This window comes from Marmota monax, unplaced genomic scaffold, assembly GCF_021218885.2.
Source record: "Marmota monax isolate L192 unplaced genomic scaffold, Marmota_monax_Labrador192_F-V1.1 WCK01_AAM20220418_F8-fsc00185, whole genome shotgun sequence".
Lineage (NCBI taxonomy): Eukaryota > Metazoa > Chordata > Mammalia > Rodentia > Sciuridae > Marmota > Marmota monax.
In genome coordinates this window covers 3,322,417-3,345,821 of record NW_026693278.1, presented here as the reverse complement: position 1 = coordinate 3,345,821, position 23,405 = coordinate 3,322,417, and the positions used below count along the sequence as shown (strand labels likewise).

At 48.6% G+C, this 23,405-nt stretch overlaps 1 protein-coding gene across 3 annotated transcripts; it reads right to left on the bottom strand.

Annotated features, from left to right (window-relative positions):
• Positions 1-9,342: 9,342 nt before the first annotated feature.
• Acads (acyl-CoA dehydrogenase short chain) lies at positions 9,343-23,208 on the bottom strand. Of its 3 annotated transcripts, none has more exons than XM_058583175.1 (10): positions 23,064-23,208; positions 21,021-21,184; positions 11,931-12,080; positions 11,610-11,805; positions 11,210-11,361; positions 10,834-11,004; positions 10,614-10,751; positions 10,373-10,468; positions 10,117-10,173; positions 9,343-10,035 (listed from the first exon to the last, which is right to left on the bottom strand). In XM_058583175.1, exons 1-10 carry the CDS (start codon positions 23,107-23,109, stop codon positions 9,883-9,885), a joined length of 1,323 nt encoding a protein of 440 aa, XP_058439158.1. In that variant the 5' UTR covers positions 23,110-23,208; the 3' UTR covers positions 9,343-9,882. The 3 variants fall into 3 exon arrangements, with proteins under 3 accessions (XP_058439158.1, XP_046312454.1, XP_058439159.1); XM_046456498.2 differs by having other exon boundaries at positions 11,610-11,721; XM_058583176.1 differs by lacking the exon at positions 9,343-10,035 and having other exon boundaries at positions 10,139-10,233.
• Between the last annotated feature and the right edge of the window lie 197 nt (positions 23,209-23,405).

Genomic DNA, 23,405 nt, shown 5'->3' with positions numbered 1-23,405 from the left:
TACTATTTGCTGGCATCTTGGGGGGAATCCGAGATCACCCATTTGATAAAAATTGCCTCTTGTTGATAACATTGTGTGTTTGTGTTTTTATTCCTGTGTGCGCACCTTATTCCTGTGGTGAAGAGCTTTCTGGTTTTTCAATAGGTTGTCCACTTGGAAAAGCTACGACACTTGAGGCAAGTAATTTTCTTATCTCCTGGTCACACTGCTGTAGGTGGCTGATGAGCTGCCCCTTCACCACCAGAGCACCAGGAAACAGCAAGCCAAGCCAAACCGCAGGGTGTTGCCAGGAAACGCCCAGGTGACCAGTAGATAAGAGTGGCATGTGAGGCCCTGGGCTCCCCCCTCGCACCATCAGGAAAAAAAAAAAACCAACTATATAGTAATAAAAAAAAAAAATGCTGAACTTTGTGGCACACACCTGTAATACAGGAGCTGAAGCAGAAATATTGAGAGTTCAAGGTCAGCCTGGACAACTCAGCAAGACTCTATTAAAATAAAAACAGGGGCTGGGGCTGGGGCTCAGCAGTAGAGAGCTTGCCTCACACATGCGAGACCCTGGGTTCGATCCTCAGCACCACATAAAAATAAATAATAATAAACAAGTGAAATAAAGGTATTAAAAAAATAAAAATAAAAAAATTTTAAAAATAAAAACAAAAAGAGCTAGGATGTAGGTCAGTGGTAGAGCACCCCTGGGTTCAATCCCCAGTTAAAAAAAAATCATGAAATATCACTTGACATCCATTAGGATGGCTATTCTTAAAACAAAGACAACAAAGAAAATAACAAGTCTTAGCCAGACACAGTGGTGCACACCTATAATCTCAGCAACTCAGGAAGGTCCCAAGTTCAAGGCCAGCCTGGACAACTATTAAGACCCTGTCTCAAAAATTTATTTTATTTTTTTAGTTGTTGACAGACATTTATTTTATTTATTTATATGTGATGCTGAGAATCGAACCCAGTGCCTCACACGTCAGGCAAGTGCGCTACCACTGAGCCGCTGAGCCATAGCCCCAGCCCTCAAAAAATGTTTTTTTAATATTTATTTTTAGTTTTAGGTGGATACTGTATCTTATTTTTATATGGCGCTGAGGATCAGAACACAGTGCCCCATGCATTCTAGACAAGCACTCTACCACTGAGCCACAACCCCAGCCCAAATTTTTTAAAAAAATTGTTTTTAAAGAAAGAAAATAGCGGGGCCGAGGCTGGGGCTCAGCGGTAAAGCACCTGCCTGGCACGTGAGAGGCTCTGGGTTTGATCCTCAGCACCACATAAAAATAAATAAAGGTATTGTGTCCAGCTAAAAAATAAATATTAAAAGAAAGAAAATAGCAAGCATTAGCAAGGATGTGGAGACATTTGGAACATTTGTGTGCTGCCAGTGGCAACTAGATAAACAAAATGTGGTGTGTCTATACAATAGAATATTACTCAGCCCTAAAAAGGAAGGAACTTCTGACCTGCTACAACATAGATGAAATGTTATAACATTAAGTAGCTGATGGTAGAGCACTTGCCTAGCATGGGTGAGGCTCTGGGTTTGATTCCCAGACTGCCCTCCCCTCCCCTCCAAAGAGTGTTAAGTGAAATAAGCCGGTCACACACACACAGTCACACACACACACACACACACACACACAACATGATCATTATTGCGGTACCTAGAGTCACTGAATCCACAGAGACTGAAAGCAGAATGGTGGAGGCCAGGAAGGAGGAGGAGGAGGATGGGGAGTTAGTTTATGGACACAGAGTTTCTGTCTGGGGAAATGAGAACGTTCTGGAGGGAGAAGGCAGCAGCGCCACAGTGTGTACTTCATACCACGGAAAGTCACACTTAAAAAATGGCCGAAACAGGACATTTTAAGTTATATAAATTTTACCACAATTTAAAAAGAACAGGTGCAGACTGTGGGCCCACACTCCCCCTTCTGCACTGGCCAACTCCTGGGGTTGCCTGTAGGGGGGGTCGTTCATCTGAAAGGGGTGCGCAGAGGGCGCTCAGTGAGGGGCAGATGCGGGGGGCCTCCAGCCTGAGACACGCCTCCCCCTGTGGCTGGGGCTCCTCAAGGCTCGCTACACTGCTCCTGAGCCCACCCCCCACCCTGGGGGCGAACCTCCCCCCTTTAAGCCTGGCAGAGACAACGTGCACTGCACCATCGAGGACACCACCAGGAAAGGTGATTGACTTGAGCAGGAGCAGAGACGACCCCCTGAAGTGAACCAGGGTGACAGGGACAGATCAAGGGCTCGCCGTACCCACTGTTACAGGGAAGAACTGAGTGAAAACACTCAACTGGGAATAGAAGAGTTGAAAATAAAGAGCACACCAGACGGGCTCAACAGTGTCACAGGACAGCCAGAGGAAAACCAGTGACCCAAACTAGTGACCTAGGAGGCCCGGGTAGAACCAGTCTCCCCGGAGGCACCGTAAACCAAAGAGCTAGAAATGGAGCAGAAAAAAATTCAAATCTACAGAAGCCAGAATTTGAATGTCAACATCCATACAATAGTGTCTACAAAGGGAAATGGAAAAAAGAGAAAATATTGAAAGAAGCGAAACCCAAGAATATAACAAAACTAAAGACAGATAAAGACAAAGGTGCATGTCTATCACCCCAGCAACTTGGGAGGTTGAGGCAGGAGGATCACAAGTTCAAGGGCAGCCTCAGCAGCTTAGTGAGACCCTACCTCAAAATGAAAAATAAGGCCTGGGGGGCTGGGTTGGGGCTCAGCAGTAGAGTACTCGCCTAGCACGTGTGAGGCGCAGGGTTCCATCCTCAGCACCACATAAAAATAAATAAAGGTCCAACAACAACTAATAAAATGTATATAAATAAGTAAATAATATAAAGGAGCAGCTGGGGATGTGGCTCAGTGGTTAAGCACCCAGGGTTCAATCCACTGTGCCTCCCTCAAAAGAAAAAAAAAAGACCAAACAATGAAAACTCCAACTCCAGGCACCAAAACCATCAAAGATAAAACTCGGGCTGAAAAAAACTAGGATGATATCAGCCTTCCCAATAATGAAACCAGAAGACAATCAGATATTCTGAATCAGCGTCTCCAAGGCAATCAATGCTAGGCTGAGTCCCTGTGGCCTCCTGAGTAAAAGTAGCCCTGTTTGATAAATATTTGCATATACACCATATACAAATATATCTGTTGATGGAACATAAATTTAAAATAATATATATATGATTATATATAAAATATAAAATAATTTCTATATGCATATAGAAACCTGGTCACATACATGTCTTTTTTTTTTTTTTTTAAATAGTACTAGGGATTAAACCCACAGGTGCTCACCATGGAGCTACCTCTTCAGTCTTTTTCTATTTTATTTTGACGTAGTCTCATTCAGTTGCCCAGGCTGGCCTTGAATTTACAATCTTCCTGCCCCAGCCTCCCAAGTGGTGGAGATTATAGGCAAGCACCACTGTGCCTGGCCTACAAGGATATCTCTGGGAGTCTGGGGGGTTTCACCACATTAAGGAAAACCATTAATATAATTAAAAAAAAAATTTTTTTTTCATTGTAAATGGACACAATACCTTTATTTTTTTGTGGTGCTGAGGATCGAACCTAGTGTCTCACTGGTGCCAGGCAAGGGCTCTATTACTGAGCCACCACCCAGCCCAATATAATTTTTATATAATTGAGTATATACACAAATACAATTATGTATTTTAATAAATCCATACAGCTACCTCAGGAAAATCTATTGATTTACTGATGTTCATAAATATCCAAAAAATGTGAATGCATCAATAAGTATGGACTTTTAAAAAAAGATTCTGAGCCTTTAGAATATTACTGTACAAAAGACCTCCATGAAACAATCATGAATAAAGTACTTGAGTAAGAATGTAAATAAGTTCAGGAAATATAGAGATATGTGAGAAATAAAGATAAGAAGGTATCTTAGTAGTTTATTGTGATTGAGAGGGAGAAGAAACACCCACCCACCCTGAACCAGACCCTGGCTCTGAACGTGGCTGGAGACGGGGAGACCAACAGAAGATGAGGGCATGGTGGGTTTCTTTTCTGCCTTTAAGACACAGACATAATTCAAATAAACTGATAGGAAAAAACAAACACAAGTACTGGTTTAAGACACAATCACCAGAAGAATACAATTAGAGTGCATACCTTTAAAAAATAAGAAAATCCAACGTCTCTAACCAATGGCCCAAAGGAAGAAAAAGCAAAACAAAGGAAAATGGGGAGTGGAGAAGAGAAGATCATATGACAAAAGAAGCCCAAATATAATAGCTGGGCGCTGGCCCGTGTCTGTGATCCTGGCAACTCGAGGGGCCAAGGCGGGCCAGCAGCATGGGGAGACCCTCTGTCAAATTAAAAGGGCCACGGATGGGGCTCAGTGCTAAAGTGCCCTGGGGTTCAGTCCCTGGTACCAAAACAAAAAACAAAACAAAAAAGGCTTATTTTGGCTCACAGAATTTCAGAGATTTCGGTTCCTGGCTTTATAGATGCCATTGCTTCTGGGCCTGTGGCGAGGCAGGGGCCTCTGGTCACCTTGTGCCAGAGAGCAGAAAAGAGAGGGGTGGGGCCCAGTCCCCCGTGAGGCACACCTCCAGTGACCCCAGACCTCTCACTGGGCCCCCTCACCTCCCAAGAGCACCAACCTGGGGACCAAGCCTTTAACATGTGGGCCCTTGGGGGACACTCAAGAGCCAAACCACAGCACCTGATAACGTCTGGTGTTGGAGAAGATGTGGGACTGGGGTGTCCCTGCAGCTGGTGGGAGTGGACACTGGAGAGCAAGTTGGCAGAACTGAAGGCGCAGCCATACCACTGAGGGTTTCGAGACAGTTAAAAAGAACCTGTTATTAGAACATACTGATGCAGAAAAATGTAAAGTAGAAAAAAAGAAGCCGAGTAATATCGTACTGGTCCTGTTGCAGGGGGCTCATAAATGAGATGCTCGTAGATCCACAGGAAAGGTCTGGAAGGATGCCCCCAGACCACCCCCAATAAGGTGACTGACCTTTTTAACCATGAAACGTGTATTTGAAACATTTGCAGTGCACAGAAAAACTTGTGAAACAATTTTTTAAAAAGTTAACATTCACATATAAAAAGACATTTTAAAAAGGGAAAGCCACACTCTAGGTCTTTTTGCAACTCTACAGCTGATAAATGAGTTCAGGTCTACCCATGGACATTTGCCAATCAGTAAGGAAGAAACACGAGACACGGATGGCAATTCCCGCAGAATGGTCAATCAACACTGAGACGATGTGCAGTCATACCAGACTGCAGAAAACCTGTAAGGGACAGTCTTGAACACTGTCAGAGGGACCCCTCCTGGTCTAATCAGCCCGGAGGGCACTTCAGTGATATCTGGTAAAGAAGCCAGATGCCTATGGCACAGTGAGCTCACTTCTACTTAAATGCTGAGAAGTTCATGAGCAAGGAGACACATTCCAGAATATTCATGGTTTAGAACAGTGAAAAACTGGGAATAACCTCAATATGGTATGTTTACACGAGGGGACTTCATGCAGCAATCAAAGCAAATGAACTAAGCTACATGTACCAACATGGGAAAAAAAAATCTTTGAAACATGTTCACTTTTCATAGAAAAGTAACTTGGGCTCCTGAAGCAAATTTCAATGAATTTTGAAGAATTTAGATACTGCAGAAAATGTTTTGAGTCCATAATACAATCGAGGTAGACATCAGTAACCATGGGTATAGAATTTCCTTTTGACAAATTAGACATTGTAAATGTCCTAAATTCCACTAAATTGCACTTTGAAATAGTTAAACTTGAGGGCTGGGGTTGTGGTACGTGCAGGGCACTGATTTCCATCTTCAGCACCACATATATATAAATAAATAAAAATAAAGGTGTTGTGTCCAACTACAACTAAAAATATATATATTTAAAAAAAAATAAATAAATATTTTTTGGGGGGACGGTTACCAGGGATTGAACTCAGGGGCACTTGACCACTGGGCCACATCCCCAGCCCTATTGTGTATTTTATTTAGAGACAGGGCCTCTAAACTGCTTAGTGCCTATATTGCTTAGGGCCTCGCCATTGCTGAGGCTGACTTTGAACTTGATCCTCCTGCTTCAGCCACCTGAGCTGCTGGGATGACAGGTGTGTGTGATCAATTTCATCATAATTTTTTAAAAAATCAGTAACAAAAAATACCTCAAGTCCTCTAAATAACTAATACAGGAGAAAGTATATGGAACCTAGAAAACCAAGTCATAAAGAATATATGACATTCGAAATTTGTGAGATGAAGGGAAAGTCACACTTAGAAAGAAATGTGGAACTTTTAACTCATTTATTAGAAAAGAGAACAAAAGCAATCAACAGCAGCCAGCCTAGGAAGGTGGAAAGGAAAAGCAAATCAGGGCTGGCGACAGCTTAGTGGCAGAGCCAGCACTTGCCTAGCGTATCCAAGGCCCTGGTTTTAACCCGGGCACCACCAAAAACCAAAACAAAAATCATGAAAAAAAAAAAAAATCGAATTACAAAAAGGGCTGTGGCTGTGGCTCAGTGGTAGAGTGCTTGCCTAGCATGTGCAAGGCACTGGGCTCAATTCCAGGCACCACATAAAAATAAACAAATAAAGGTAAATATATATATATATATATATATATATATATATATATATATATAAAATAAAAAAATAAAGGCATGCAACCCATCTACAACCACAAAAAAATTTTTAAAAAATCCACAAAAACAAAACATAGAAGGAAGCATTAGAACTATTGAATACAATTTAAAAAACAAATATTGAATTTTTAAAAAAGATTTTATTAGTTGTTGATGGACCTTTATTTATTTATTTACATGTGGTGCTGAGGATCGAACCCAGTGCCTCACACGTGCTAGGCAAGTGCTCTACCTCTGAGCCCCAGCCCCAAAACCAAATATTAAGTGTTAATAAAGCCAACAATTAGACTGCCTTTACAAAGATGAATATAATTTATAAGACTAATAAAACTGTCAGCTCTCAGGAGATTAAGGATAAAATCCAAATGCTCTGTCAGGCGTCAAAGAGTCACAGCTATAGGATTTTTGCCAGTGATACACACCGTGCAGCTAATCGTGAGGACATCATCGGCCTAATCTAGATTGACAGTCTACAAACCACCAGCCTGGCCATTTCTAAAATGCCAAAGTCGTGAACACGGGTCGCAGTCTGGGGAGCTGCCCTAGAGCGAAGGAGACAGGTGACCTCTCAACTTCAGGCAATGCCTGGGCCTGACCTTGAAAAACATCACCTGGAAGACATTGAGACAATTGGTAAAATCTGATCGTATGTCTGCAGCTTGGACAGCTTGGGTGATTGTCCTGTTGCTACACAGGTGAGCGTCCTTGCTCTTGGAAACACATGCCAAGGCCCATGTCTCAACTGACTCTCCAATAGTTAGGTTCAGACAGGCTCAGGGGTGCAGTCTAGAACTTAGTTTTAATTAAGCGGGAGCTTCAGCAAACAGGCCAGTACCTGGCGGAAGTCACAGGTTCGTGTGTTGATTCTTTCCCAGAAGAGAGGGGACAGACCGGGGACTCAGGACGGCTCCTTGGGGCACACAACTGGATCTTGGCTTTGGAGCTTCAATTCCTTCATCCACAAATGGACAACACTTGACTTCCAAAGCCAGCCCTTTGCTCTGAGGTCCACACAGGCCTGGAAGTAGGAACCTGCGACCACCTCTTGGACAATGCCCTCTCCCTGCTGGGCACAGCCTGGTTCAGGCTGGCTGTCACCACCTTCAACACTCAAGATACTTTTCAGAGGGTAGAGCTGGTGACCCTGAGGACCCTCAGGGCCTGAGCACCAATCAGGTATGGCCAGAGTCCTGAGAGAGGTCAGCTGGGCCTCCAGACCAGCTGCCTCTGCCTAGGGCCCAGGTTCAGTCTGGGCACCCCCTGCTCCTCTCTGAGCCTCACACCTCCCCCTCCCCTGCCACCTAGAGGACCATCCCCCAAACTGCTTCCCTCAAGGCCGTGTCCTCTACCACTCCTGGGCCAAGAACCAGCACCACCCGCTAGAGACCAAGGAGCCTTCTCTGACCACCCTATCTCCACCGTTCCCAGGTCACAGGGCCCCCACCCAGGGAGTGACAGATTGTCATCTGCCCCTAGGGCGGGAGAGTCAAATGCGGCTTCTGGGAGACACCCTGAAGCCCCCTCTGCTCCACACCTGTAGAGCCCAGTGGAAAAAAGCACAGGAGACCCATGTGGGCACTCACCTGGAACCAGGAGGAGGACAGATCCCCAAACTTCTGCAAGCCCCCAGGAGGCTGCCTGCCCTCAACGCATGAGAGGAAGCACCTCGCAGGAGCCAAGGTGCACGCCCTGCCCACAGAGCCCACCTGAGCAGTGCGGGAAATCAGGACCTAAATCTGCACAAGAAGCTCCTCCTCCCCGGGCCTGGCCCACAGGCCTTCTCCTGCCCGATGCTGGGCTGCAGGTGTGCAGCGCAGGCCTTGCACGTGGGAGCCACGGGCCCAGGTGGCCAAGGTCAGGAACTGTAGGCAGGCCCCTTGCCGTCCATAAGCAGTGAGGGCTTTGGAGTGCTCAGCAGCCCGTGGACAAAGGCTTCAAAAGGGTCATCGTTCTCCCTCTGTGTGCCCTCCAGAGAACCCCCTGCAGTGACAGCTGGCCTCCCTGCCCTTCCCACGGCAGAGCTGGCCCACCTCCTTTGAGAGCTTTGTTGCGTTTCTCTCTCCAGATTCTCAGTCACATACAACATTGTCCCAAGCAGCTAAATCAGGCACCCATGCCCAGATCCTGCCCAGCAGGGCACTGGGACCCTGGCAAGTCCCTCTTCTAGGCTGGCTCAGTGGGGGCAGTGCCTGGAGCATTCAAACACTAAGCAAAAAGAGTTGCCTTTTAAAAAAAAAAAAAAAAAAGATATTTTTAGTTGTCGATGACCTTTACTGTGGTGCTGAGGATCAAACCCAATGTCTCACATGTGCTAGGCAAGTGCTCTGCCACTGAGCCACCACCCCAGTCCCCAAAAGTTGCCTTTCCAGTCTGATTCCACCCACCTGGGTCCCCCACCCTCAAGAGTCTTGCTCCTCCCTCATCTGTGGTTGTGGACAGGGGTTGCCTAGGGACCCCCCCCAACAATCCCTGGGAGGCCTCCCTGCTGGCACTGGATGTGACGTCAGAGAGGCTCCTGGTTCTCCTGAGCCTTCTTGAGCAGCCCGACCCCCCAAGCCTGGGGCTTTCCAAGACCAGTGGCCTACCCCATGCAGGGTGGGGTCTGCTGACGACAGCAGGGACCACACGGACAAAAGACTCACCGGGGAGGACAAGGACACAGGCGGGGAAGGCACAGGTAGGCTTTATTAGCAGTCAGTCCCCACACGACCAGAAGGCTACACACTGTACCCACCCGGACCTGAGGCGGCTCCATAACCCAGCCCTGCAGTCCTTCCCAGCCAGGGACCCCAGGGCCTGACCACAGCTGCTAAGGCACCCACCTGCTCCTCCTGGGCCCTGACCCTGGGGAGAGCCTGTCCCTCCTGAGTCTCCATGCCCAGGTACAGGGTCCACAGGACGGCACTGGGGTGCCACTGTGTCATTTAGCCCTCCCCAAGGTCCTGCCTGCAGGAGGCCATGGCCACTCAGGGTTATAAAATGAGGCACAGTCGGTCAGAAGGGGCATCAGGACCCAGGATCCATGCTGATGATGGACGTGTCCTCAGACACAGGCCACGGCAGCTGGCCTGTCCTCTCCCTGAGATTTACTTTGATCTGTGGAGCAGGGAGCCGGGGAGCCTGCAGAGGCAGGTGCCCGCCCACGGTCTGCCTGGAGTCAAGGTGAGGCACGTGGCGCTGCCAGCTGGGCACTGGTCCCTCAGAGGCTCAACTCCGGTAGCTGCGGAGCAGGTGCCCAGCAATCACCAGCCTCTGGATCTCACTGGTGCCTTCATAGATCTCAGTGATGCGGGCGTCACGGTAGTGGCGCTCAGCGGGCATCTCTGTCACGTACCCCATGCCGCCCAAGATCTGGATGGCCTAAGACAGAAAGCAGGGGCTCAGGAGGTGAAGATGGGGAGGGCCCTGCACCCAGGAGGAGGGGAGCACCTGGACGCTCACCTGGTGGCTGATGGCTGTAGCGGCCTCCGATGCAGCCAGCTTGGCCATGGCCGCCTCCTAACCAGCGGGATGTCAGTCAGCAACCTCCCCTGAAGGGGAGCCCCCCACTCCACAGCCCTGCAGCAGGGGTGAACCTGTGGGAGACCCTTTGCACAATACCCCACAGGCCCACCCCTCTGACCACAGGGGGCCAAGGAACAGAGACCCACCCGACACCTCCCTCAGAGGGTACCCTGTGTCCCCACCCCACACGCACCTTGGTGAAGGGCTTCTTATTATCTTTCAACATGGCAGCGCGCCAGGTCAGCAGCCGGGCACTCTCCAGGGCCATGGCCATGTCTGCCAGCTTGAACTGCAACAACCCAGCCCCCTCCATCAGCAAGTACATCTCCTCCCTCCAAGGACAGGGACAAGGGGGAGGAAGACGCAGGACCAGAAAGAGGCCCCTGGCTCCAGACCCAGCTGCGAAAGACACCGCCCTGGCCCCATACCTATACCTGGATGCCCTGGAGCTTGGTGAGGGGCGCCCCGAAGGCCTGGCGGTTCTCAGCATAGTTCACAGCACAGTCGAGGGCGGCCTGGGCAATGCCCAGGGCCTGGGAGGCAATTCCGATGCGGCCCATGTCCAGGGTTTGCTGTGGGGACCGCCTGCCTGTCAGTGGCTGTGCAGCGGGGCCCAGGGCCTGGCCCCAGGGCACTGCCCACTGCCAGGCTCACCATGGCTATCTTGAAGCCCATCCCTGGCTCCCCCAATAGATTCTCTTTGGGGATGCGACAGTCCTCAAAGATGAGGTTGGCCGTGGATGAGGCCCGGATGCCCAGCTTGTCCTCCTTCTTCCCCAACGTGAGTCCAGGAGTTGGCATGGGAACCAGGAAGGCACTGATGCCCTGGAAGGCCCCAAGAGGCTTCGTGAGGCTGCCAGGCTGGATGCACCAAGACAGCCAACGCAGCCTGGGGCTCCCACCCCCTCTGCTGGCCTGGTGGGAGGAGGTGCGGATTCCAGGGGGAGGGAAGGCCCCACCAGAGCAGGCACAGGCCAGGAGGGTCTCAAACGAAAGGACAATAGCCCAGGGCCCTGCAAGCCTGGCCCACCTTGTTCTTCAGTGATCTGTCTGTGCTGGCAAAGACCACGGTGGCTGCGGCCTCCCAGGAATTGGTGATCCAGGCTTTGGTGCCATTCAGGACCCACGAGTCGCCCTCGGCCCGGGCTGTGGTGGAGGCGGCTCCGGCATCGCTGCCGTTCCCTGCACCACACACAGACTCAGGCCCAGCCTCCAAGCCGGAAGGACCCCAAGCCAAGTCCTCCCTGCACACCAGGGGCAGCAGCATTCCCTTCCCCGGCAAATGGCCTCCGCTGCCCACAGGGCCTTCCCTCTGGCCGTGGGACAGGGAGCTGCACCTGGTCCAGCAGCACAGGCTCTGTCCCTGCCTCTCCCAGGGGCCCCCAGCTCCCATCCAGGTGTCACCTGATTCTGAAGTGAGCCCACAGTACCTGGTTCGCTGAGGGCAAAGCAGCCAACTTTGTCACCACTGGTGAAAGGTGTGACCCACTGCCACTTCTGCTCCGCAGAGCCAAACTTCATGATGGGCCCCAAGTAGAGAGACTGGGAGGACAGCAGGCAGCGGTCAGAGGCCTCCCAGTGGCCTGCGGTCTCCAGAGGTCCACTCCACAGGACAAAGTCCAGAGGCTACTCCAGGGAGGCGAGGGTTGGGAGCCTAGGCTGGCCGCTGGCCGCTGCTCCCTGGCAGGGTCCTGCCCACCCACGGGAGCCTCCCGCAACCTGCAGGTCCCGGGAGCCCAGGAGGGCCTCACATTGTTGACGCTCATGATGACTCCGGTGGAGGCACAGCCGCGGCTGATCTCCTCCATGGCGATGGAATAGGCCAGGTAGTCGAGGCCGGCACCACCCAGCTCCTCGGGCACGTCCATGGCCAGAAGTCCCAGCTCACCCATCTTCTTCACCTGGCCCAGGGCAAGGAGGAGAGAGTGAGGCCAGCCCCCAGCCCCCACTCCACCTGCCCCGGGGCAAACACTTGGCCAGGTCCCTGAGTCCAGGGAGGGGCCTCCCCCGCCAGGCACAGAAAGCTTTCAGGGGACTCCAAGGTGAGGAGCAGGGCAGCACTGTGCCCACCCAACCTTCCCTCACTCCCGGAGGTGCACAGCGCACACCTGTGCTCCTCTCCCCGCCATCTGCCTTGGCATGTGCTGTTTCCCAAGTCACACGTCAGCAACGCCCTCGACAGACTAGTTCTTTTCTCCTCCTCGCCTTCTGTTCTTTTCTTCCTTTTTTTTTTTTTTTTTTTGGTACCAGGGGTTGAACCCAGCGGCACCTAACCACTGAGCCACATTCCCAGCCTTTTTTTTTTTTTTTTAATATATTTTATTCAGAGACAGGGTCTCGTTGAGTTGCTTTGCACTTCGCTAAGTTGCTGAGGCTGGCCTTGAACTTGTGATCCTCCTGTCTCAGCCTCCCAAACCGCTGGTATGACAGGCGTGTGCCACCGTGTCAGACTTCTCCTCTCCTGATCTCAGCTCAAGCCCCACCCCTCTGGGCCACCACTCTGTTGCACTGAGTGAAATCACGCTCTTGCAACACCCTCACAATAGCTCTGCAGCCAGAATTTCAGGTCTATCAATGTGCTCGTTCTGACTAAGGCCTCTCTCTTTGATCATGAGGGGCAGGGACTTTGTTTTTCCTCACTGCTACATACCCAATGCCAGTAAAAGGAAAGAAGGGATGATAAGAGTTTAGGATTTTTTTATTTGGAATAATCACAATAATAATAATAGTAATTATTAATATCAAGTGCCTATTGTATGCCAAATTCTGTACCTAAGTGATTTATGTGTACTGCTTCATTTGAGTCTCTCAGAAGTTATGTGAAACAATGCTCATGTTAGCCTTTTAGTACAACTGAAAAAACTGGGTTCAGAGAGGTTAAGGAATCTGCTCCAGGCCACAGAGTATGTAAGTTATGGTTGGGACTGAAACCTGGGCAAGGCACAGAATCTTAACTAGCTTATCATACTGCCCAGCTCTGCCCCTGCTAACCTATGACAAATCCCTTAACCTTTCCAAAGGCTGCTGTGCACCTGAGATGCGGACCACAAACAAACCTACCTAACTTCAGGGAGAAACAACCAAAACCAGGTGCCTCTGAGACGCAGGGAGCGGGAGGAAGGGGAAGTGCTTTGATGAACCCTCTCCTATGGTCACCCTCTGGCATCCAAAGGGGACTGGTTCCAGGACGCCCTGCAGATATCAAACCCGCAGAAGCACAAGTCTCTCGTATAAAATGGTGTCTTATCTCTACAGCATGGAGGAAATGGGTTGATTGATAAACTGACGGGTTGACTAACAGATGCTAGGCCTTGTGTAGGCCAGGTCACACACCACCCTGAGCCACATCCCCAGCTCTCTCCCAGAAACTTTCAACCATGTCTAGATGACTCTGAACCCCTACTATAATGTAAATGCTCTGTACCCAGTTGTTATATTGTATCATTTAGGGAATAATGACAAGAAAACAGGTGGACATGTTCAGAAAGAGGCAGAGTTCTTTTTTGGAATATTTTTGATCCTAGGTTGGCTGAATCCACGGGTGCAGACTCCAGGGATACTGACGCATTCTTATAACCATTTTCTTACCATTTCACTTAAAGGAATAAACTAAGAACAAGGCCTGTGGGTCTTTTCTTCTTTTTCTATAATTAATCTTAGTTCTGGATTCTGAAAGTTTTCATTCCTCTTCCCCCAAAAAAACAGTACTTACTGCACAGGTTTGTTCTGAGATTGATGAGCATTTAGTGTCACCAGGGGGCTGAGAGTTCTTATTTACCATGACACAAGGAGAAGGGGTACCTCTCAACCTGCTGGGATTGACTTCTGTGACAATCTTTGTCCTCTATGAAACTGCCTGCTTGATTCTTCCTTGGACTGTTCCCTGGGAAACTCTCTTGCAAGACTCAAAACTTGGGGTGGGGTGAGGCTTCCACACCTCAGGTCTACCCTGCATAATATGAGTGGGGCATAAACTTGTCTGCACTGTGCTGACCCCAGGTGCTGATCAAGCTCTGCAGTCCCCAAAGTGGACACATGCAAGGAAGAAGATGGCCAGGGTGCAGGTGGCACAAGGGCAGCCTCCACAGATATCCACATCCTAATCCCTGGTCATTCTGTGACCACCAAACACTTGGGGGAGGGGGTATGATCCTACTCAGAAATATTTATTTGAGGAGAGCCTGAAGAGTTAACCCAGAGTCCTTTGCCACTAAACTATATCCCCAGCCTTTTTTAAAATTTTGAGACACTGTCTAAGTTGCTGAGGCTGGCCTCAAACTTGCAATCCTCCTGCCTCAGCCTCCTGAGTCACTGGGATGACAAAAGCACACTACTGTGCCTGGCCAGAAATGAACATCATTTCAACAGGCAGGAATCAACTGGGGAGCAGGCAAGTTCAAAGTCAAGGATGGTTTCTGCAGTTTTTTTTTTACTGTGCAGAGAATGTGGAGACGGCACAGTGCTGACACAAATGTGGCTCGGGACACAGCACCTCTCTAGCCCACACTCGAGGCACCCAGCAAACCTCTTTTCAGGTGACAAAAGAGGTTTGTTATGGAATGCCTCTGCTGCTGGACCCTGCATTCTAGGTTCTAGAATGTGCAAGGCTCTTAAGACTCCCGTCCAACCCTCACAGGAACCTTGTTGAAAGGCTCTCTCTCCTGCCTCCCAGCAAGAGACTGAGGCTAAAATAGCTCATGCTGTTTAGAAGGGCTGGGGACATAGCTCAGTTGGTAGAGTGCTTGCCTTGCATGCACAAGGCCCTGGGTTTCATCCCCTGCACCAGAAAAAAGAGAGAGAGAGAGAGAGAGAGAGACTGCCCTAGAACAAACAAACATCGACTCCCTTGGCCAAAGGGAGAACGCTCCACCCCCGAGCCTGTGTCCACCCAGCCACCCCACTTCATCAGGGAGCGCGGGTTGCCTGGCCTCTCGCCGTCTGACATGGATCTCTACATCTCAGGCAGCGTGCTGCGGCCAGCCCCAGGAACATTCTAGAAAAAAAGCTGGGGATGGAAACCATACAGCTGACAATATGCTCTCATTAAAGGGCATCCTGAAAAAGGGACAGGAGACCAGCAGTGAGGGAAAGAGAGGGTGACAGAGAGGAGACAACATGAACGAAAAGAAGAAACCAAAACAAAAGAGTGCGGTGGGGGGACGCGGGGTCAGCGGGTGAGTGGGGTGACTGCTGGCGGGCCAGGCAGCCCTGGTTTCAGCATTTCTCACAGAGAGGCCTGACCCTCAGGGCCCTCTCAAGGACAACCTCCCAGAGCGGCCACAGTGTGGCTCTTGGTCCCTTGTGTCAGAGAACCAGCAACTGGACCTGCACCTTAGAGAGAGGCTATTGCCCCCGAGGGTGCCCAGTGTGGCGGATTCCACACTCCCCAAAGAAACCAGGGGAGGCCCTCCTCCAGCAGCCCACATACCACTCAGCCTCCAGCACCTGCTGCCGCGAGTTTGGGAGTGTTTAAAGGGCACTTCACCCTCGACCTTCCTGTTTGGGCACATCTTTGCCAGAAGCCAAACAACACTACCCGATCTTGGACTTTGAATCTCCAGGACTGTGAGCTAAACAAACCTCTTTTCTTTATAAAGTGAAAAGAAGAAGAAGAAAGAAAAAAAAAAAGAAAGGAAGGAAGGAAGGAAGGAAGGACGGACTTCTATCAAAACAATGCTTCAAGGCACTTCTCATCTAAACTGGCATTTTAAAAATACTGAATTAATTCTAGGCACACCTTATTCACTAAACTAATTATCTTTTTTTTTTTTTTTGGATGGGGGTTACCAAGGATTGAACTCAGGGGCACTTGACCCCTGAGCCCCATCCCCAGCCCTATTTTGTACTTTATTTAGAGACAGGGCCTCACTGAGTTGCTTAGGGCCTCACTGTTGCTGAGGCTGGCTTTGGACTAGCAATCTCCTGTGTCAGCCTCGAGAGCTGCTGGGATGACAGGATGTGCGACCGTGCCTGGCAAAAACTAATTTCCTTTAAAAAATAACATATCCTACCTTGCTGAAGAGTTGCCACTAATTCAAGATAAAACCCAGGGGCTGGGATGCAGCTTGTTGGTGGAACTCTTGCCTAGCAGTTCAGAGGCCCGGGTTCCACCCCCAGCCCCTCCTCCAGATGCTGCTCTGTGTGTGGATTACAGGCCGGGATGATGAGGAGGCCAGGAGCTGGCGCTTATCCAACAGGTGCCCAATTTGGCTTAATTCAACAAAACCCTATAGGCATCTGTTGACCGCTGAGCACTTACTACCGACAAGGTGTCACAGTGACAGAGGACAAGAGTAAGAACAAGTGCCGGACTCTGCCCTCGGGAAGCTGTCTGAAATAACTGATGTGGGACACACAGCACAGAAGGATCAGGTAACTATGGTTGACGACAACAATAATTAAATATCTCAAAACAGCCACCAGAGTGGACCTTGAGTGTTCCCAACACAAAGAAATAACAAATGCCTGAGGGGACAGATGGGGCAATTATCCTGATGTGATCATGGTACATTGCATACATGCATAGAAATGTTACATTGTGTCCCACAACTATGTACAATTACTATGTGTCAATTAAAAATAAGAATATATTCTTTAAAAGACCTATGCAGGGCTGGGGTTGTAGCTCAGTAGTACAGCGCTTGCCTCACATGCATGAGGCCCTGGGTTCGATTCTCAGCACCACATAAAAATAAATAAATAAAGATATTGAGTCTATCTACAAAAAAAAAAAAAAAAAGACATATGCAAGCTGGGCATGGTGACACATGCCTGTAATCCAGCAAATTGGGAGGCTGAGGCAGGAGGATGACGACTAAGGCCAGCCTCAGCAACTTAGTGAGACTCTGTCTCAAAATACAAAATAAAAATGGCTAGCGATTTGCCTCAATGATAGAGACTGATGCATTTGATTGATCCTTGGGACTTAAAAAACAAAAAAAATACATGTAATGTGATGAACACAGAGGATTATGAATTACAAATGAAATGCCCTTGGGACAGAGAAATAAGTTCTGGTTGGAAGAAATGAGAGAAGGTGGCAGGACAACATTTCCAGGTGGAATTAATAAGAGTCAGTGGGCAGGAGGGAGAAGAAAAATGGAGTGTGATCTAGAAGTTTCTATGTGGCTTTACCATTATATGAGACAAAGCAAGAGGAGGAAAAGCAGGTTTTGCTTTATTCAATCATAATTCACCAAGTGAATGAGACGAAAGTGGCTTCAGTTTTATACACATAAATACATATTCAAGGTTAAGAAGTCAAAAATTTGTTGGGGATACCATTCTGTTTCCTAATCCCCTTTATAGCAAAATTGCATTATGAATTCATAATTGTTTCTTTCACTTGTTGGTTTGCACATAAAAAGACTAAAGATCAATTAAGGTTACAAAACTAGCCACACTGATCACCAATTGGCCCTAGCCTTTCTCCTAATTCTTGGACTAACCTCCTCGCAATTCCTTTCCCCTTGACCCTTCCCTCATAAGTCTCCTTTTCTGGGGGAACAAAAATTCTTTTTTTTTTTTTTTTTTTTTTTTTAAGAGAGAGTGAGAGACAGACAGAGAGAGAGAGAGAATTTTTTTTTTTTAATATTTATTTTTTAGTTTTTTTCAGCGGACACAACATCTTTGTATGTGGTGCTGAGGATCGAACCCGGGCCGCACGCATGCCAGGCGAGCGCGCTACCGCTTGAGCCACATCCCCAACCCGGAACAAAAATTCTTTAGGAAAAAATACCAGAAATCACTAAGGAAATTGTAGGCAGGGGGTGGTTCCGAAGCCAGTCGCTGGCTTCTCACCGACCAACGGTGCCACTATTGAGTAAGAAACTTACCCACTGGCTCCAGTTTCCTCATCTGAAAACTGGAGATAATTAAGTGCTTACTTATCCTGTAGTCTTAAAGATTAAATAAGTTAATATATGGATATACACCTGGAATATACAAGCCTCCAAATGTTGGCTACCGATGTTATTACTATTATGATTTTGGGTTTTTGTATGATTTTTTTGGTTTTTATGTGTCTGTGATGCTGGGGATGGAACCCAGAGCCTTGCATAAGCTAGGCAAGTGCTCTACCACTGAGCCACACTACCAGCTGCTTCTATTATGATTTTGAAACATTCATGTGTAATATAGAATTCTGCAGATATGCCATATGATTTTTGTGTGTCTAGTTGTTTGAGTCTTCTGCCTGCCTTATCCTAAATTACCTTCTATTACTGGGCGCTTGGCACCATACACAGTAACAGGGATAAAAGCAAAAAGTGTTAGGCCATAGATGAGAGAAGCAAACATTGAGGAATAACCCATGCATCCATCAGCCACCAAACAAGTGCCTAGCTCATGTGGTACACTGGCCAGATCAGAAGGCCTGGCACTCCTCCTCCCTAGCTCTACAACCAGAGAGAATACACATATCACCTGCAAACAGAGGCAAAGGAGAGCAAAGAGGTCACAGATATGCAAACACCTTGTACATAATAAAACCAAACAGGGATGCTATCACCCACTCAGCTACCCTCATGCCCTGAGGAAATCTTTCACGAGTCCCCTCCCACATGCCAGAAGGAAGAGAGGCTGTGGTCCCTTATCTCCTCCAAGCCCCATTACTGCCACAATTTGGAAGGATGAATTTGCAATGTCCCCATCCCCACAGAGCAAGCATGAGAGCACAAAGCCAGAGAACTAGTTAAGAATAGGCTCGTAAAAGGTTTTGCTTCTCTCATCAGTTGTTTTGCACAGAGCAAATATCTACATTTGTGATACTGGTAATAATTTGAGAGAGCACAATATAGGAAAAATAAACCAGGCCATCTGTCACTTGGCAGGAAGATTCCAACACACAGCTAGGACTTGAAGGCCTAAATTGCTGCTGTTGCACCAGGCCCGTCTGTATCTCCCCTTTCTCTCCTCACCAAGAATCTGCCTTTTTGCACATCTCCACAAAGGCACTAAAAGTCGAGGTCACTGAGAGTATGTGTGTGGTGAGTATGGCAGGGCAGGGACCAGGCAGTCTAGATGGCACTATTCCCAACTAGCATGGGGCTTCCCTGCCTGCCAGCTGGGCCTCTGGGACAACCACACGGATGGTGAAGGAAGGATTTTGGAGCCAGCCAGACTTGGGTTGTGAAGCCTAGCAACACGAGCAAACCTTGGAAGGAAAGTCACTTCCCTTCTCTAGGCTTCAGTTTTCTCAACGGTAATGTGTAGGAGGTCATCCTCGCATGTGAACTGAGTTACCTCCCTGGCTGAGTGAGAGGCACTTAGCTTTGTCAGAGCTATTCCCCACCCTTTCCCAGGTCCAAGGGCTTGTGCAGAGGCGTGCCTGGCCACTGCCCTGAAGACCCAATCGTCGCCCCTGACCTTGGGATGCTGCCCCCCTTAACCTTCATTGGATGGGATTTTCCCTGGAATTTTTTGTTCCCCAATAAAAGCCCACTCCCTGGCGTGTTCTCTCTCTCTCTCTCACTAGTCTCTTCTGTAAACCTTGCCACCGCATTAGGTGGCTGGAGATGGGAGCTAGGAGAAGCCATCCTGGAGCTGGTATTAAAGGTAATGAGAGTCTTGTCTCTTTAATTTAAAACTCCGTAGCAATTACTTATGAACTGAACCTTCTTTCATGAAGCCAGCGCTGGTTGCGTGGCAGAGTAATGAAAATAACAACTATCATATTAATAACTACCATTGTTCAAGTACCAGGTACCAGGCATCCGTGAAACGTGATCTCACTTCATCATGGCAATCATTCCAGAAAGCAACATGGAGACTAGATTAAGTAGGGATTTCCTCAGGATTAAAGGAGTTGACATGTCTAATACCTACAAAATGCCGAGCTGATTTTGGTACCCAGAATGCCACTTGTGTATTCACAAGGAGCTTGGAGCTCCTTGGGTCTTCCCACCGTCCGGGCACAGTGCCCAGTATAATGACCACATTCATTAAGCTGGAAGAGCAGCTCCAGCACCTGCAGGACATGTACATGGGGACCACAACTCTGAAATTACTCTGACTGAAAAACAGGCAAGAAACATTTGTTTGGGGTTTTTTTTTTTTGGGGGGGGGTGGTCCTAGGGATTGAACCCAGGGGTGCTTTACCACTGAGCCACATTCCCAGCCCTTTATATTTCTATGTTGAGACAAGGTCTCACTAAGTTGCTTAGGGTCTCACTAAATGGCTGAGGCTGGCCTTAAATTTGTGATCCCACTATCTCAGCCTCCACAGGTTGCTGGGATTACAGGCATGTGATTAGCGCCCAACACTTGTACTTTCACAAACCACTGATTCAACAAGTACCTATTAAGTGTTTATACCATTTTCCTGCCATCTTGCTAGGTCAAGGGATGCACTGGTAACAGCTTAAACATTTCATTGCATATGGACTGAGCATAAATAGAACATGGGAAGGCACTTATTGGTGGGGTTCTCAAGGCTTGAGAGAAGTGAGACCTGGGACAAAGATCTAACTCTGCAGCTGATTAGTTTCATGACCTTGGGTACATTATCTAACCTGCTCATAAACTTGAGCCTCATTCAGCGCTACGATGGGGATATAATAATAACACCTTTGCCCCAAAGGACCCTTGTGAGGAAGGCACATGGCCACCATCCTGTGAGCATTAAAGCATACTGACCACCTGTTATCGATTAGTATTGTTCTAGAAGTAGAATCCTGGTTAAAGGCCTCATGGTGAACTCAGAGCATTTCTGGGGTCCCATGCCTTCCTTTGAGGTTCCCTGACTCTTAGAGACTCTGGCTGTCACTGTCACCTCTCCCCCACTGTAACCAGTCATCTGAGGGCAGATGGCCAAAATGGGCTGCTATGGTTGGTGCGCTCACCTGAGCAGCCGGAAAAAGGTGTTCCTTGTCCACCTGGGCTGCAATGGGAAACAGCTCCTTCTCAGCAAAGTCCCGGCACGTCTGCCGCAACATCTGGTGTGTCTCAGGCAGTTCCACAGACTGGTAGATAGTGTGCAACCTCCGCCAGACCCGAGTATGGAGAGCTGCCAGCAGACATAGCAGGAGTCAGTAGAAAGAGAATGAAAGAGATCTTGAATAATAATAATAGCAACAATAATTGTTAATAACAATAATCATGATCCACTCACTAAGAGCTTCTCCATCAGGGAAAATTTTGATCCCTAAGGGACATCTGGCAACGTCTGGATATATTTTGGGTTGTTACAACTAAAGGAGAAATGCTATTGGTATCCAGTGGGCAGAGGCCAGAGTTCCTACCCATGCACATGACAACCCCCACAAGAAAGAATTATGGAGCTAGGGAGGGGGACACATGCCTGTAATTCCAGCTAATTAGGAGGCTGAGGCAGGAGGATCACAAGCTCAAGACCAGTCTAGGCAACTTAGCAAGACTCTGTCTCAAGACAAAAAAATAAAAAGGCTAGAGATGTACCTCTGTTTAGAACACTTGCCTAGTATGTGCCAGCCTCAAGTTCAATCCCAGTACAGAAAAAAAGAAGAAGAAAAGAAAGAAAGAAAGAAACAAACATGCTTGTGTGGTGACAGAGCTCTTATAGTCCCGGTTACTCAGGAGGCTGAGGCAGGAGGATCACTGGGGCCCAAGAACTTGAGGCCAGCCTGGACAACATAGCAAGAATCCTCTCTAAAGAAATACATAAAGGGCTGGGGATGTGGCTCAAGCGGTAGCACGCTTGCCTGGCATGCGTGCGGCCCGGGTTCGATCCTCAGCACCACATACAAAGATGTTGTGTCCGCCGAAAACTAAAAAATGAATATTAAAATTCTCTCTCTCTTTAAAAAAAAAAAGAAAGAAATACATAAATAAAAATGTCAGCCCAAATGCAATAGTGCTACTGCGGAAAAACCCCAAGCTAACTAAACACTTTCCAGACACTTCCATTTTATTCAATGCTCAATATGACACCAAATATAATAAGACTACAACTCCATGACTTTAGAAGAAGGTTTAAACACTCAGTTTCTTTCTTTCTTTGTTTTTTTTTTTTTCCTGGAACTGGGGATTGAACCCAGGAGCATTCTACCACTGAGTATATCGCCCACACTTTTTGAGATGGGGTCTAGCTAAGTAGCTGAGGCTCTAGCCTTGAAGTAGTGATCCTTCCTGCTTCAGCCTCCAGAGTTGCTAGGATTACAGACATGAGCCACCATACTAAGCCTGAGCCTCAGTTTCTATAAAATGTGGGCAACAATAACCCTCAGCTCCTGCAAGAGGGAGGATTAAAGAAATACTAACAGTTGCACTTTGCATAGTTCTCCATCAAGGGGTCTCCTTATTGTTATTAGGGAGAGATCTATTAGATCTGTGGATCAGTTCAAATCTGATTCAGCCAAATGTGTGTCACTGCTGCTACACCTGGAGACAAATGATATGATGGGAAAGGTACTATATTAAATAGTCAACAATTAACATTACATAGGAACACCGGCTATGTGCCAGACATGTACTAAGTAATTTATAAACCCTGTGACTTAATCCTTCCAACAATTCTGAGAATAGTAGTAATACACTGTGGCCATTTCATACTTAGGCCAACTGAGGCTGCAAGGAACTAAGTGTTTTGTCCAAGGTCACTGATGAAGTAGTTCTCAGGCCTGGCACTAGAGGAAGGGTGGACCTGGGACTCTGCAGGAGTGTAGGCGCAAGCTGTGCGAAATGGGTTGAAAGTAGGGGCTTCCAGGGGTTGGGGGTTGGACAGCAGCAGGGGAAGGGTCAGGCCAGGCGGGCGCCAGGGTCAGCTGAACTGGGGCAAAGGTCGCGGGCCTTCTTGAGCGGGTGTGGCCAGCCCGTCCACCCGTGCTGGGCAGGACACGCTGACTGAACCTACGCCGGCTCGGCGGGCCGGGGCCACGGCCTGGCGTGCGCAGCCCAGGCACACTCACCTCCGCGGACGGGGCCGCAGGCCCGGGCGAGCAGCGCGGCGGCCATGGACGCGCACAGAAGCGGGCGAATCTCCGCCACCTCCGGCAGTGAGCGCGCGGGTTCCGGACTGCGGGGGGCGGGGCCGCCACCGCCGAGGCCACGCCCCTCGGATGGCAGGGGAGGGGCCTAGGCGCCCGGAGATTGGATGATCATTTCCTGCGCAGGCTAAGTGTTCTCGAGTCTGTCAGCTTGCTGTCCCTTTGGCCGTTGATAACAGGGCAGAACCAAGGATGCATCTCTCAAAAAGGCCGCAGTAGTCTTTTAAGCATACTAGGAAAGCAACCCTCAAAAGCGGGGTGCAG

Coding starts and splice junctions, on each gene's coding strand:
- Acads (XM_058583175.1), bottom strand. CDS start 23,109: ATGGCCGCCGCGCTGCTCGCCCGGGCCTGCGGCCCCGTCCGCGGAG. Junction 11,362..11,609: donor CTTTGCCCTCAGCGAACCAG/GTACTGTGGGCT, acceptor TGTGTGGTGCAG/GGAACGGCAGCGATGCCGGA. Junction 10,036..10,116: donor CTACAGCCATCAGCCACCAG/GTGAGCGTCCAG, acceptor TTTCTGTCTTAG/GCCATCCAGATCTTGGGCGG.